The sequence below is a fragment of the Vanessa cardui genome, chromosome 29 (genome assembly GCF_905220365.1).
Source record: "Vanessa cardui chromosome 29, ilVanCard2.1, whole genome shotgun sequence".
In the NCBI taxonomy this organism is placed as follows: domain Eukaryota; kingdom Metazoa; phylum Arthropoda; class Insecta; order Lepidoptera; family Nymphalidae; genus Vanessa; species Vanessa cardui.
In genome coordinates this window covers 6,488,597-6,503,336 of record NC_061151.1, presented here as the reverse complement: position 1 = coordinate 6,503,336, position 14,740 = coordinate 6,488,597, and the positions used below count along the sequence as shown (strand labels likewise).

General features: G+C 38.5%; 1 protein-coding gene across 1 annotated transcript in view; it reads right to left on the bottom strand.

The window, feature by feature from the left end:
- Positions 1 to 14,460, bottom strand: part of LOC124541895 (probable multidrug resistance-associated protein lethal(2)03659) — a 37,629-nt gene extending 23,169 nt beyond the window's left edge. The window contains exons 1-13 of the mRNA XM_047119808.1: positions 14,329 to 14,460; positions 13,601 to 13,663; positions 12,580 to 12,656; positions 11,835 to 11,937; positions 10,780 to 10,884; positions 9,450 to 9,552; positions 8,458 to 8,689; positions 7,175 to 7,331; positions 5,422 to 5,778; positions 4,345 to 4,489; positions 3,300 to 3,461; positions 2,380 to 2,509; positions 920 to 1,029 (exon numbers count right to left, since the gene is read on the bottom strand). Of these exons, the coding sequence (XP_046975764.1) occupies positions 920 to 1,029; positions 2,380 to 2,509; positions 3,300 to 3,461; positions 4,345 to 4,489; positions 5,422 to 5,778; positions 7,175 to 7,331; positions 8,458 to 8,689; positions 9,450 to 9,552; positions 10,780 to 10,884; positions 11,835 to 11,937; positions 12,580 to 12,656; positions 13,601 to 13,663; positions 14,329 to 14,408 (1,824 nt within the window). The 5' untranslated portion in view covers positions 14,409 to 14,460. The remainder of the gene's footprint in view (positions 1 to 919; positions 1,030 to 2,379; positions 2,510 to 3,299; positions 3,462 to 4,344; positions 4,490 to 5,421; positions 5,779 to 7,174; positions 7,332 to 8,457; positions 8,690 to 9,449; positions 9,553 to 10,779; positions 10,885 to 11,834; positions 11,938 to 12,579; positions 12,657 to 13,600; positions 13,664 to 14,328) is intronic.
- Between the last annotated feature and the right edge of the window lie 280 nt (positions 14,461 to 14,740).

Below are 14,740 nucleotides of genomic sequence, written 5' to 3'. Positions count from 1 at the left end.
TTTTACCACCAATAAGTAAGTGTAATGCTTCTATATCGAATAAAGGAATTTGAGTTTGAGTTTATAAATGTACTACAGCAAGTATTCATAAAATGTAAGAGAGGTTTTAGGAAATAACATATGCAGAAATTGGGCGTATGTCTTCTAAGATTCAAGTAGGCTCAAAAAGACTTTTGAATCGTTGTTAATGTTTTATCAATTTTAATACTACCACCGTTTCGGAACGTAGATTTTCCGAAAAGAGATGGCAAATTCAGTTTTGCACTTTTTGTATTTCAGATAATCAAAGTCAAAATCAAATATCGAAATGAATACCAGGCCCCAGGAAGGATGTATTAACTACACGAAATCAGAAAATAGTTGTCGTGAGTTTACCTTTCCTCGCGTCTATGCAATGACTGTCACCATTTCTTTCTAAAAGATCTATTACCTCAATCATTTTTCAATGACCTAACCCAGGAACCAAACCTCAAATAGGCTATTTGACTGGTTTTTAAAATCCATTTTATATTATTAAGTAGAGGTTAAGGAACCCAGTAAAAGTTGTTTTTTTTTTATTTCTAGTACATATTTGCCGAAAAATATCATATTAAAAATTCCATATTTAAATAGCGCGCAAATACGCTACTTGGACAATATGACGCTGCAATGGGGTCGGTGACGTCACTTTGCTGTATTTTAATCTGTGGTACATATAGTAGAAAAGCAAGTGAAACAACAAAGTGACTTAATCATAAGCCCGGCCAATCAGGAGTGTTTTCTATCACGTGGCAAACGTTTGAAAAAATGCATTTTTATTTATTGATTTTTGAATGATTCAAGTATTATTTTCAAGTTTCGTTAGTAAATAACCATTTTTAAGCTCATAATATACACTGATTACAATAATTCACAATTTATTTTTCGCATTGTCAGTTACCTTAGCATCGACAGCGGCTAGAGGATCATCTAGCAGGTACACATCAGCGTGCTGGTAGACGCAGCGCGCCAGTGATATCCTGGCCCGCTGGCCGCCAGACAGGGACGCTCCTGAAATCATAGCCTCACTTTAAAATCAACGCATACATTACACAAATAGAGTCGAGATGGCCCAGTGGTTAGAACGCGTGGATCTTAACCGATGATTGCGGGTTCAAACCCAGGCAAGCACCGCTGATTCTTAATTTGTCTTTATAATTCATCTCGTGCTCAGCGGTGAAGGAAAACACCGTGAGGTAACCTGCATGAGACAAATTTAATAGAAATTCTGACACATGTGTATTCCACCAACCCGCATTGGAACAGCGTGGTGGAATATGTTCCAAACCTTCTCATCAAAGGGAGAGGAGGCCCTTAGCCCAGCAGTGGGAATTTACAGGCTGTTGTTGTATACATTACACAAATAGACTGAGGTACTATACTATACGAGATGATGCCAACTAGAGCATCAATGATTTTTCATATGTCTGTAAATTTCCCACTGCTGGGCTAAGCCTGCTTTCCTTTTGAGGAGAAGGTTAGGACCACATATATTGATGCTCCAATGCAGATTGATGGATTCATATGAAGCAGAGTTTCGGTCAAAATAAACACATGCAGGTTACCTCACGATATTTTCCACTACAGATTAAGCACATGGCAACTTAGTTGGTGATATGTACCACCTCCTCATCACATATTCTACTGCCTATCAGCAATAATTAGTATTATTGTGTTCCGGCTTGAATTTAGAGTGAGTCAGTATAAATAAAGAAGCTTAGGACATCTTAGCTTTCAAGGTTGGTGGCGCATTGACGATGTAAGAGATGGTCTATACTAACGGTCTTACAGATATCATTTAATAGATAATCTCATAAATCTTTAATACATATACTAATACTATAAATGTGAAAGTATAGTAAGTACGACACAACTTAGATGTCGCATCGGCACAATTCGTAAAACCGATCACATTCGAATTGAGTACGCTATCCCAAATTATCAATATTTATTTCTCATGTGAATATGATCTTTGCACAAACGTAATAACTTGTAATATCATATGACCGAATATATTCATCAATTTGACGCGTCGATTTACATGCACTTGCTTTCTCTGACGCGCGAATCTATAGCGACGAATAGCGTCGAATGGCGTGATAGGGAGCTATTTCTATTGGTTGTGTAAATCGGCACTAATCGTTTTTAATTTCATTCCATTGCATTTTCCGATGCTACATCTAATTTATGTCCTACTATAACTATGTCTGTCTGTAGCTATTTACCTGCCAAACCGCTGAACTAAGTTTGATGAAACTTGGCATGAAGCAAATTCGAACTCCAAAGAAGGACATGGGCATATTTCTTGCCTGACACATGTCAACCACACCCCTAAAGTGACAACTAGTAAGTATAACTCACCTCTCTCCCCGACGACGGTCTTGTCTCCATGCGGTAAGATGTCGAGGTCACTCTTCAGCTGGCAGCATTTGATGACCTGCTTGTACCTTCGAAGGTCCAGCTCTTGACCGAAGAGAATGTTCTGCCTAACCTGTAATCAATAAAGGGATATTATCTTGAACTCATCTCTGACGTCATCACACATTTCTCAATTGCAATCAACATCAACAAAATATCATTCACAAATTTCAATAACTGTTAGTACAGGCTTAGGGAGTTTTTTTTTTAAGTATAGGTTGACGGACGAGCATATAGGCCACCTAATGGTAAGTCACCATCACCCATAGACAATGAAGTTGTAAGAAATATTAACTATCCCTTACATCGTCAATGTGCCACCAACCTTGGGAACTAAGATGCTATGTCCCTTGTGCATGTAGTTACACTGGCTCACACACCCCTCAAACCGGAACACAACAATACTGAGTACTGTTATTTGGCGGTAGAATAAGTTGGTGGTACCTATCCAGACGGGCTTGAACAAAGCCCTACCACCAAGTAAAAAGAGTTAGGAGGCATAGTAAAATTAAATTGAAATTTGATATCTGATCGTAGCGCCATCTATCTGGTGTTAACTAAACTAAGCTGGGATTAACACAAAAAAGCACCAAAATCGGTACAGCCATACTATGAATTATAAATACAAATTAAGCTCATATACATATATAAAGTGGTGCTTGTCTGGGTTTGAACTCGAAATCATCGGTTAAGATGCACGCGTTCTAACCAAGCGGCCATCTCAGCTCATTTAGAGAAGAGTTATATTAAAATGTTTTAGTCTGAGGATATGTTCTTGGACTTCAAGACTAATCTAACCTAGATTGGGTGGTTTGGTGGTGATTCAATCTGAACTTGATCATTACTTGTTGTGAGATACTCACCGATGCTTCGAAAAGCCATGGATCCTGTGCCGCATACGCCACCACGCCGTTTACGGAGAGATGGCCACTGGTGGGGGTGATTTCACGGAGTATCGCCGAGAGCAGTGTGCTCTTCCCCGAACCTACCGTCCCGACCACCGTCGTTAGAGATTCTGGTTTTATCTGCGCATAAAAAAAATATATATAGAAAATGTATATAGAAGGTGTCATAAGAAAAATACTTTATTCAAGTAGGCTTTTACAAGCACTTTTGAATCGTCCTTATACAATTAAGTGCAGCTACCACCGGTTCGGAAAGTAGATTCTACCAGAGAACCGGCAAGAAGCTCAGTAGTTACTCTTTGACAACATTTAAAATACAAAATCATGTTAGTCAAATACAATTACCTATACATATAACAAAATTGGAGTGTCTGTTTGTAATGTTAAAATAGCCCTTTTTTACTCAATGCATATGTATACAAGGCACATATACCAAAATGACATTTTTTATCATTTTTGCCTGTCTGTATGTTTGTTCCGGCTAATCTCTGGAACGGCTGGACCGATTTTGACGGGACTTTAACTGGCAGATAACTGATATAATAAGGAGTAACTTAGGCTACAATAATATCTTTTTTTTGTTAAATTCAAACGCGTAAAAGGTCACAGCTAGTATATGTATATAATATATCCTGCCTAGAAGTAAACAATTATTAGGTCCACCACTTTTTTATGGTATTGGTTGGCGGACGAGCATATGGGCCACCTGATGGTAAGTGGTCACTAACACCCATAGACAATGACGCTGTAAGAAATATTAACTATTCCTTACATCGTCAATGTGCCACCAACCTTGGGAACTAAGATGTTATGTCCCTTGTGCCTGTAGTTACACTGGCTCACTCACCCTTCAAACCGGAACACAACAATACTAAGTACTGTTATTTGGCGGTAGAATAACTGATGAGTGGGTAGTAACCTACCCAGACGGGCTTGCACAAAGCCCTACCACCAAGTTTCTATCATCTATATAATCCAATACCTATGTATACTAAATACTTACATTTAAGTTGATATCGCCCAGGGCAAGGGCCATGTCGCCTTCCTTTTCGCTGTTCTTCCAATGAGCCGTGTAGTTCTTCAGGCTGATCAGAACAGCTGGCTTCGAATGGTCCAGGTTCGAATCCGACTTTATATACGTTTGTTGGCTGTTGAAGAATAAATATATTATTACTACATATGTCTACGTCTGTATGTTCGCGCCGTACTCCAAAAATACTGAACGGATTTTCATGCGGTTTTCACTAATACACAGAGGTATTCATAAGGAAGGTTTATTATGTACGTATAAAATGTAAGTAGCTAAAGTACTTGTGTTATGGAAAATCAGAAGTAACGACGGCACCACAAAAATCCAGACTCGAGACAACATAGAAAATGAATTAACTTTTTCTACATCGACCTGGCCGGGAATCGAACCCGGGACCTCGGAGTGGCGTACCCATGACAATGTGTACACACTACTCGATCACAAAAGTCGTCTTATGTTGTGTAATTTGTTCCCAATGGGGTATTTTACGGTGTTTAAATAGTACTTCAAAATGTTGTATATCCTCATAAAGAGCCATAAAAAATACATTTTGGCAAAATAAACACTTTTTCTTGCCCAAAATAAAATGTTAAACCTTTTCATTCCCGCAAAAAAAGCTGTCAATCATTTTGGTGACGTCACACCTGTATAAATAGCAGCCCATATTCATAGATACGACCGGCATTCGTTGCATTTAGCATCAGCAGCGAGCTGAGATGGTCCAGTGGTTAGAACCCCTGAATCTTAACCGATGATTACAGGTTCAAACACAGGCAAACACCACTATATATATGTGCTTAATTTGTATTTATAATTCATCTCGTGCTCAGCGGTGAAGGAAAACATCGTGAGGAAACCTGCATGTGACAAATTTCATAGAAATTCTGCCACATGTGCATTCCACCAACCCGCATTGGAACAGCGTGGTGGAATATGTTCCAAAAAAACCTTCTCCTCAAAGGGAGAGGAGGCCTTTAGCCCAGCAGTGGAAATTTACAGGCTGTTGTTGTTGTTGTTGTTGTATACTACCTATATAAATAAGCAACGTACCCGTTACCAATTTTCTCGAAGACCCCGTTGACGGGTTGAGTCTTCTCGTCGATCTTCACCAAATCGACGCCATCTTGGTTATTCACTTCCGGCAGCAACAGGAACTCCTGTATCCTCTTGACGCTGACGTACGCCTCCAGGGTGAAGGTGATCGCGAGGGGGAGGAAATCCACGAGGGAATACTTCAGTATATCGTAGTACGAAAATATGACGAACACTTTGGCGGCTGTTAGGTCGTTCTTGAACGATATGAACGATATTATACTTAAAAATATGGCGACTTTCGTGTTCAATTTGACACATGATATCATTACGGCTCGCAGCCACGACATTTTCTTTATCACATTCATTTCTTTCCTGAAACAAGCAAAATAATTCATTTTACATACTTCTGTCTCTCTCTCTCTCTCTCTCTCTCTGTCTGTCTCTAACACTCACACACACACGCACACATACCTACACAAAGAACATACACAAATTCTTAGCAAACATTATCATATTGCTTAGGATATATAAATAATACAAAAGCTATCAGTTAGTTAAAAGAGGAAGGGTAGGTATGACCAAACTGCGCTATTAATTAACTTTAACTATTGTATAAGTTAGAGCAGAGATGTCAATGAGATGTGGTCCAAACCCAGGCAAGCACCACTGAATATTCATGTACTTAATTTGTCTTTATAATTCATCTCGTGCTCGGCTGACAAGGAAAACATCGTGAAGAAACCTGCATGTGTCTTATTTCATAGAAATTCTGCTACATGTGCATTCCATCAACCCGCATTGGAACAGCGTGGTGGCATTTGTTGCAAAGCTCCTCCTCAAAGGTAGAGGAGGCCTTACAAGTCCAAGACCATACCCGCTTTTGCAATATAAATCACTGGCTGTTGCCAGCGGCTTAGCTCGCGTGGAAATCGATTATATTACTAGAAATTTCAAACGCTTTTTCATCCCCTTAGGGATAAATTTCCAAAATTCCTTCCTTAGTGGGTGTCGATTCGTTACAACGAGTACTCATCAAAATTCAAGGTCCTGACTATAATAGTTTACGCTCGGCGATGATGAATCGAGATGAGAATAGAGATGAACCGAGATGGCCCAGTGGTTAGAACGCGTGCATCTTAACCGATGATTGCGGGTTCAAACCCGGGCAAGCACCGCTGATTCATGCGCTTAATTTGTCTTTATAATTCATCTCGTGCTCAGCGGTGAAGGAAAACATCGTGAGGAAACCTGCATGTGACAAATTTCATAGAAATTCTGCCACATGTGTATTCCACCAACCCGCATTGGAACAACGTGGTGGAATATGTTCCAAAGCTTCTCCTCAAAGGTAGAGGAGGCCTTACAACTCCAAGACCATACCCGCTTTTGCAATATAAATAACAAGCTGTTGCCAGAGTCGAGATGGCCCAGTGGTTAGAACGCGTGCATCTTAACCGATGATTGCGGGTTCAAACTTAGGCAAGCACCGCTGATTCATGTGCTTAATTTGTCTTTATAATTCATCTCGTGCTCAGCGGTGAAGGAAAACATCGAGAGGAAACCTGCATGTGACAAATTTCATAGAAATTCTGCATGTGTATTCCACCAACCCGCATTGGAACAGCGTGGTGTAATATGTTTCAAACCTTCTCCTCAAAGGGAGAGGAGGCCTTTAGCCCAGCAGTGGGAATTTACAGACTGCTGTTGATGATGAATCAGTCTACCTGGACTTTTATTTTATATGTATAAATAAGTGGAGTTTCCTCACCTCCTCGCTTCTCCAATGATTCCAGCGAAGGCGTTCTCCCAAGCGGACATTTTGATAGCTTCTATGCTCTGGATGACCTCGTTCATCAGCCTGATACGATTGTCTGTTCTGATCGCGGTCTGATGACGGAATCTTGACGAAACCTTACCGAGGTAACCTGACGAAGGATGTTTTTTTCTAATGTTAATTATTGTTGTTTTTAAATTTCACAAAAAAAAATACCCGCTGTGTTTCTCGTGTTCCGAACCGGTGGTAGTGTTTAATTTGCTTATCAATAAAAAGTTGAGTTTGAGTTTGAAATGTTGAAATAGAGTAACTACTGAGCTTCTTGCCGGTTCTCACGCTGAAATCTACATTCCGAACGGTGGTAGCTCCACCATTCCAAAAGTGCTTGTAAAAGGCTTCTTGAATTAAGTATATTTTCATTTTGATTTTGAGATCTTCAATATACTTGGATAAAGTATATTTTGATTTTTATTTGATGATAATAGTAGATATTTTAAGAGAAATTATCCAAGTGTGCACAAAACCAAATATTTTCATAATCCAATCAAATAGAGAGTTTCTGCACTGTGGATTTACTTCCTATCTATTTGCTTTCCGAGACACAAAAGTGTTAGCATAGTCAACTTCCAATCCTCAGGCTAAAACTGAGAATGTCTTAACAGGAAAACTCAAATAAGTAATACCATAATCAAAATATACTTTATTCAAGTCTTTTACGACGACTTTTGAATCTCCATTATAGAACTTTATTAATACTAGGTATTACCGGTTCTGAATGTAGATGTACCCATAAGAACCGGCAGGTAGCTTTATCTGTCTCTCTTCCAAGATTTGAAAAACGATAAGAATTAGCTCCAATCTTTTTATCATCTATATAATCTTGTGTTGTTGAATATACCTTATTTTTTTTCACTTGGTGCTAGGGTTTGTGCAGTGTCTGGGTAGGTACCACCCACTCATCAGTTATTCTACCGCCAAACAACAGTACTCAGTATTGTTGTGTTCCGGTTTGAAGGATGAGTGAGCCAGTGTAACTACAGGCACAAGGGATATAACATCTTAGTTTCCAAGATTGGTGGCATATTGACGATGTAAGGAATCGTTAATATTTCTTACAGCGTCATTGTCTATGGGTGATGGTGACCACTTACGATCAGGTAACCCATATGCTCGTCCGCCAACCTATACCTAAATCTTTTATTTTAACCTCAATACTAGACGAAAGAGTCAAAAATTAAATCAGTAAATAATACAAATTCACCAACAACAAAACTTACCTTGTAGAGGTATGAACATCAGAAGGAAAGCCACCCCAATTAGTGTAGCTACCCCGATCTGCCTGTACATCAGGTATACGATGATGACGCTCTCGATTGGAGTCCGGACCAGGTCGACCATGAACAAGCTGGCCATGTCGAATCTCTGCGCGTCGGTTGTTAGTAAGTTGATAACGTGCCCAGCCAGACCCTCTGTCGCTTTACCCCCTGAGGATAGATCCAGACGAAGGAGCTGGAAATTTTATATATAATCTCAAGTAAAGTAACAGTCTATTCCATTAAGGAGAGAACTTGGAACATATTCCACCACGCTGTTCCAATGCGGGTGGGTTGGTGGAATGCACAAGTGGCAGAATATATTGTCTGTTAATGACAAATAGATATCCTGTGTATGCAAATTATGCCTCACTAACAAACAACTTTGACCTTGAAATAACGACATATCATTGGTCAAAAGCAATAATTTATGGTATTGTTTATGGAAACACATAAAAAAGGCTTTACGAATATTATCGGCAAAGTTGTAATCGAAACTTTGGGAATTTAATCAATACTAGCAAATTCGTAAAATAAATTAAAGATTATACTGAAGATTTGGTCAGAGCGTGTATATAGCAACAGCCTTTAAATTCTCGCTGGGCTAAGGGCAGCCTTCGAGGAGAAGGTTTGGATCATTTTCCACGACGCTATTCCAGTGCATGATTCACGTGTGGCAGAATTTCGTTGAAATTATATACAAACAGGTTTTTTCACCATGTTTTCCTTCACTGCCGAGCTTGATATGCTATATTATAAGCACTTATTAAACACATGAAAATTCAGTGGTGCCTGGGTGGTCCATGAGCCTGCAATCATCAGTTACGCGTTCTAAATGCTAAGCTATATCGGCTCACTAGGCCGTATTTGGTTGTATTTAACTAACCCAACCTAACCTAACCATTGGGCCACCATAGCAGATCGTGTATTGATTGATTATATGACAGCTAGCATACCTTTCTGTATATGAGCGAGCAACACGCCACCCTGATCTTCATAGCCATGTCCAGTAGGAACAATAACATCGGATGCATCATACTCGCATTTATCGCCATGAAGCTGTAACGAAACACATCTAAAATACCCTTGGAATAAAATGACGTCACAATTCCATAACTTACAGGAATATCCCTTATTACTACTACACAATAACAAGCCTTTTTCACCAAGAATATATAAGTGAGTGGATTGACATATGGGCCACTTTATTACAAGTGGTCACCACCGCCTCATTTCTTATGTCAACAAAGCGTCCTACGCAACTTTTAAGGATCAGTGGTCTCCACTTTGGAGCTCGTCTGCATTGATGGTCCTCGGTCGTGCAATCTATGTGACCAACTCAGGCCATATACCACTTCAATCACACAATCATGCCATCTTCGTGATAACTCTAGTTTTATACGGATAAAGATCCGTCAAAGCTACTGAGAACATAGCTTGTTCCGTTACTATCTGAGCGACATTGGATTTGTAGACTAGTCCCACATTTAAAAGCCACGTTTTCACCATAAGATTTACTTATATTTATATATAGATATCACTACATTATACATAGTATAGAATATAGTATAGTACGATACAACTTAGATGTAGCATCGGTAAATTCAACAAAACCGATTACTGCCGATTTGTACAACCAATAGAAATGGCTCTCTATCGCGCCATTTAATGCTATTCGTCGCTATAGATTCTCGCGTCAGTTCAACCCGAGACAGCGAGTGCGTGTAAATTGACGTGTCAAATTGACGAATATATTAGGTCGTATGATATTACATTTAACCCGAGAAAGCAAGTGCATGTAAATCGACGCGGCAAATTGACGAATATATTAGGTCGTATGATATAATAGGTTATTAAGTTTGTGTAAAGATCATATTCACATAAGAAATAAATATTGATAATTTAAGACAGCGTACTCAATTCGAATGTGATCGGTTTTACGAATTTTGCCAATGATTCATCTAAGTTGTGTCGTATTGTAGCTTTCTCTTTTTCTATATCCCTATGTATGCTTAAATCTTGAAAACTACGCAACGGATTCTGATGCGGTTTTTTAATGGATAAATTGATTCGAGTGGAAGGTTGTTGTATATAATACATAGACAATATATTAAAGAAACACTGATAATTTTAGAAGTTTGTGTTGTGATGTCATATGAGCATATACATAATAAGCATAATATAATGCTATATCGAATAAATAAACTCTTCAAAGATTACAATCATAGGTTTAAAATTCTTTATGTAAATCTTTGTAAAATAGGAAATAAAGGTATATATACTCACCCAACTAAACCCACAGCGTATAAATAGGCTTCGTAATCCTTAACTCCTGAGTGTGAGGGAGAAAAATAATTGATCAAACCCTCAAGGCACATCGGTATCGATAATCTGAAACGAACAAACATACATTGTTATATCTTACTAACATTCTAAATGGGAAAGTTTGTCAGTATGTTTGTTACTCTTGCATATATTTTATATGGTATAGGTTGGCGGACGAACAAATAGGCCTGATGGTAAGTGATCACCATCGCCTATAGTCAATGTGATCCTTACATCGTCAATGCGCCACCAACCTTGGGAACTAAGATGTTATGTCCCTTGTGTCTGTAGTTACACTCGCTCACTCACCCTTCAAACCGGAACACAACAATACTGAGTACTGTTTACGGTAAAATAACTGATGAGTGGGTGGTATCTACCCAGACGGGCTTACACAAAGCCCTACCACCAAGTGCATGAAAAAATAACAGAACTGATTTTGATGTAATTTTAATGTAATATAGATTATAAATCAGAATAAGGCGTAATAACGGAGTGAGTCAGTGTTACTACAGAGCAATGAAATATGATGAGTAAGATTATTTAATTGAGGAAACACCCATTCAGGGAGGACTTTTAGAAATTCTACCCCCAAAAGGGTGAAATAGGGGTTGACAATTCGTATTGAAGTCCGTATATTTCTAAGTCAGAAACATGAAACGACATTTTGGGATAATTAATACTAATTAAAAATGAGAAGATACGTATTTAGGCGTTTGTGCATATTCTCATTAAGGGGGTAAAATAAGGGTTGAAAATATGTATTTTAATTCGTCAAATTTGAAGATAGAAGCATGGAAATTTATTATTGGCTACTGTTTAAAAATTAAAAAATACATTTTAAGCGTGTCTGCTTCTCCTACCACTAAGGGAGTTAGACGCAAACCAAATTAGTCTTAATTAACATAATATTTTCTGTAAATATTTTCAACCTCGAATGCAAAGCAGTGGGCGACAGACATTGAATATATAAAGAATATTCTTTTAAAAAAAACGACTTCGGAGTCCGATCTTACCTTATACAACAATCAATAACAGCAAATATGAAATTAAACACAAAGAACTTAAGTCCGTATATCTTGTATATGGCAGTAAGTAGTGAAGGCACTTCTCCTTTACCTGGAAGAAAATTAATGTGATTTATTTATACAGTCGAGATGGCCCAGCGGTTAGAACGCGTGCATCTTAACCGATGAATGCGGGTTCCAACCCTGGCAATACACCGCTGATTCATGTGCTTAATTTGTCTTTATAATTCATCTCGTGCTCAGCGGTGAATGAAAACATCGTGAGGAAACCAGCATGTGACAAATTTCATAGAAATTCTGCCACATGTACATTCCACTAACCCGCATTGGAACAGCGTGGTGGAATATGTTCCAAACCTTCCCCTCAAAGGGAGAGGAGGCCTTTAGCCCAGCAGTGGGAATTTACAGGCTGTTGTTGTTTTGATGTTTTTTGTTATTTATACATAACTTTTGGGAGCCGAAATGGCCCAGTGGTTTGAACGCCGGTTCTAAACCAAGCAAGCACCACTGAGTTATCATGTGTTTAATTTGTGTCCGTAACTCATCTCGTGCTCGGCGGTGAAGGAAAATCGTGAGGAAACCTGCATATGTCTGATTCCCAAAAACCCGTATCAGAGCAGCGTTTTGGAATATGTTCCGAACCTTCTCCTCAAAATGGGAGAGGAGGCCTTTAGCCCAGTAGTGAGAAGTTTGCAGACTGTTACTGTACTGTAAGTTAAACAGTTATACTCACTTTGTTTCCCTAATTCCTGCTTCCATTGCTCACCCATAACATCTCCCCGGGGTGCTGCACGATGACCGGGAGAACATCTGAAACAAACATCAAAATTATTAGTATATTTCGATTTAAAGATCTTTATTTCTCAAAAAGATTTACAAGAAAATCACTTACATGAGAAAGAAATATACAAAAAAAACAAAAAAAATTGGGACAAAACGGAACTCACTAACCACTAACTAGATTACATGAAATATTATAAAACATTTAGTATTTAAATATTTAATGTGTAGGGCGAAATAATTATAATAATATTGGCCATAAAACACATCTATTTCCAGTATATTTTCGGAAAGATCCATTGATTCATCATTATTCGTCATTATTTATCAAGTATTTATATTATATTATGTATTTATTATAACATTGAATAACTGGTCCACCTAATGGTAAGTAGTCGCTACCTTGGCTCACACACACACACATTGGCTCTCTAAATATCAATACTTCACCAATCTTGGGAACTGAGATGTCCCTTTGTACCCGAAGCTCCACTGTCTCTGGCTGGCCGTAATTCCATTAGTAGTTCAATTTGACTATCAAAAAGGAAGTGTAATACGTCCACATTGAATAAAGAGTTTGAGTTTGCTCACTTACTCTTCAAAATGGAACACAATAATACTTAGTATTGTCAATAGAAACGCATGTCATATTTAAACTCACTAATATAAAGTTTTCAGTACGTATTTAATCCACGAGCGAAACAGCAAGGATAGCTAGATCTGGATAAGAATTAAGTGAGAACGGTCTCATTAACTCTATTGCATACATACATATATAATTGTATTTAAGTAATGACTGTATTTTTTAAAGGTTGAAAGAGAGTAGCTTCTGAGTTTCTTGCCGGTTCTTTTCGGTAGAATCTACTTTCCGAACCGGTGATAGCTTCACTTAATTGTTAAATGACGATTCAAAAGTGCTTTCAAAAGTCTACTTGAATAAAGTTTATTTTGATTTGATTTGATTAAATGCTCACCTGTACATATCTGATATGCTGAGCTGACCTTTTCGCCCTTTCATGAAAATTGGACGGGTGTACCTGAAAACAAAAACATGTCAATGATAGCCCGTATATGTTCAGCTTGACAAAAACCCAATTTTCCTCTAAAGGAACTTTCCACAGGACAACAAACCAGACCAGCATTGGTCGCCAAGTGCGCAACATTTATATGATATTCTGTTCCCTTGTCACTATGGTCTAAGGCCAGAAGCGCAAGCACCAGACAACCAATACACCAAACAAGACACCAGCGCACCAGTCTATAGTGCAATGACGTTACGAAGACGGTATGGGCATGTACACGAGTAGAAGAAGGGCATTTTCTTTTCATTTCATTTTCTTGGTGGTAGGACTTTGTGTAAGCCCATCTAGGTAAGTACCACCCACTCATCAGATATTCCACCGCCAAACAACAGTACTTAGTATTGCTGTGTTCCGGTTTGAAGGGCGAGTGACCCAGTGTAACTACAGACACAAGGGACATTATAGTTCCCAAGGTTGGAAAGGTTAATATTTCTAACAGCGCCAATGTCTATGGGCGGTGGTGACCATTTACCATCAGGTGCCCATATGCTCGTCGAAAGATACGAGAAATTACTGTTTAGCGATAGAATATATCATGCGTACCTAGCATGCAACAAAGTCATTCCAACAAGTGAAGTTACACAAGAGACAAGTATTAGTAATATGTCGACATAGCTTACCAAAAACATATCTTCGACAGTATGTTAGCCCTCTCCCGAGGGTTCTGCTTCCTCTCCGTGTCGAAATAGCCGGGATCCATCGTTTCTAATGCTCTTGTTTTCCCCGTTTATTGTTCACATAATTCGACTACCTGAAAAGGGACACTTTGAATTAATAAAAGTATACTGAGTTTCTTCGCAATTCTTCTCCGTAGAATCTACATTTCGAACCGGTGGTAGCTTCTCTTAATAAGTACTTTATTAAGAGAAGCTACCAAATAAATGACTAAATGAAATAGATTCAAAAGTGCTTGTAAAAGTCTTCTTTGTATATCTATATTAATATTATAAATGTGAAAGTAACTCTATCTGTTTGTCTGTCAGTCGCTCTTTCACGACCAAACCGCTGAACCAAATTTCATGAAATTTGGTT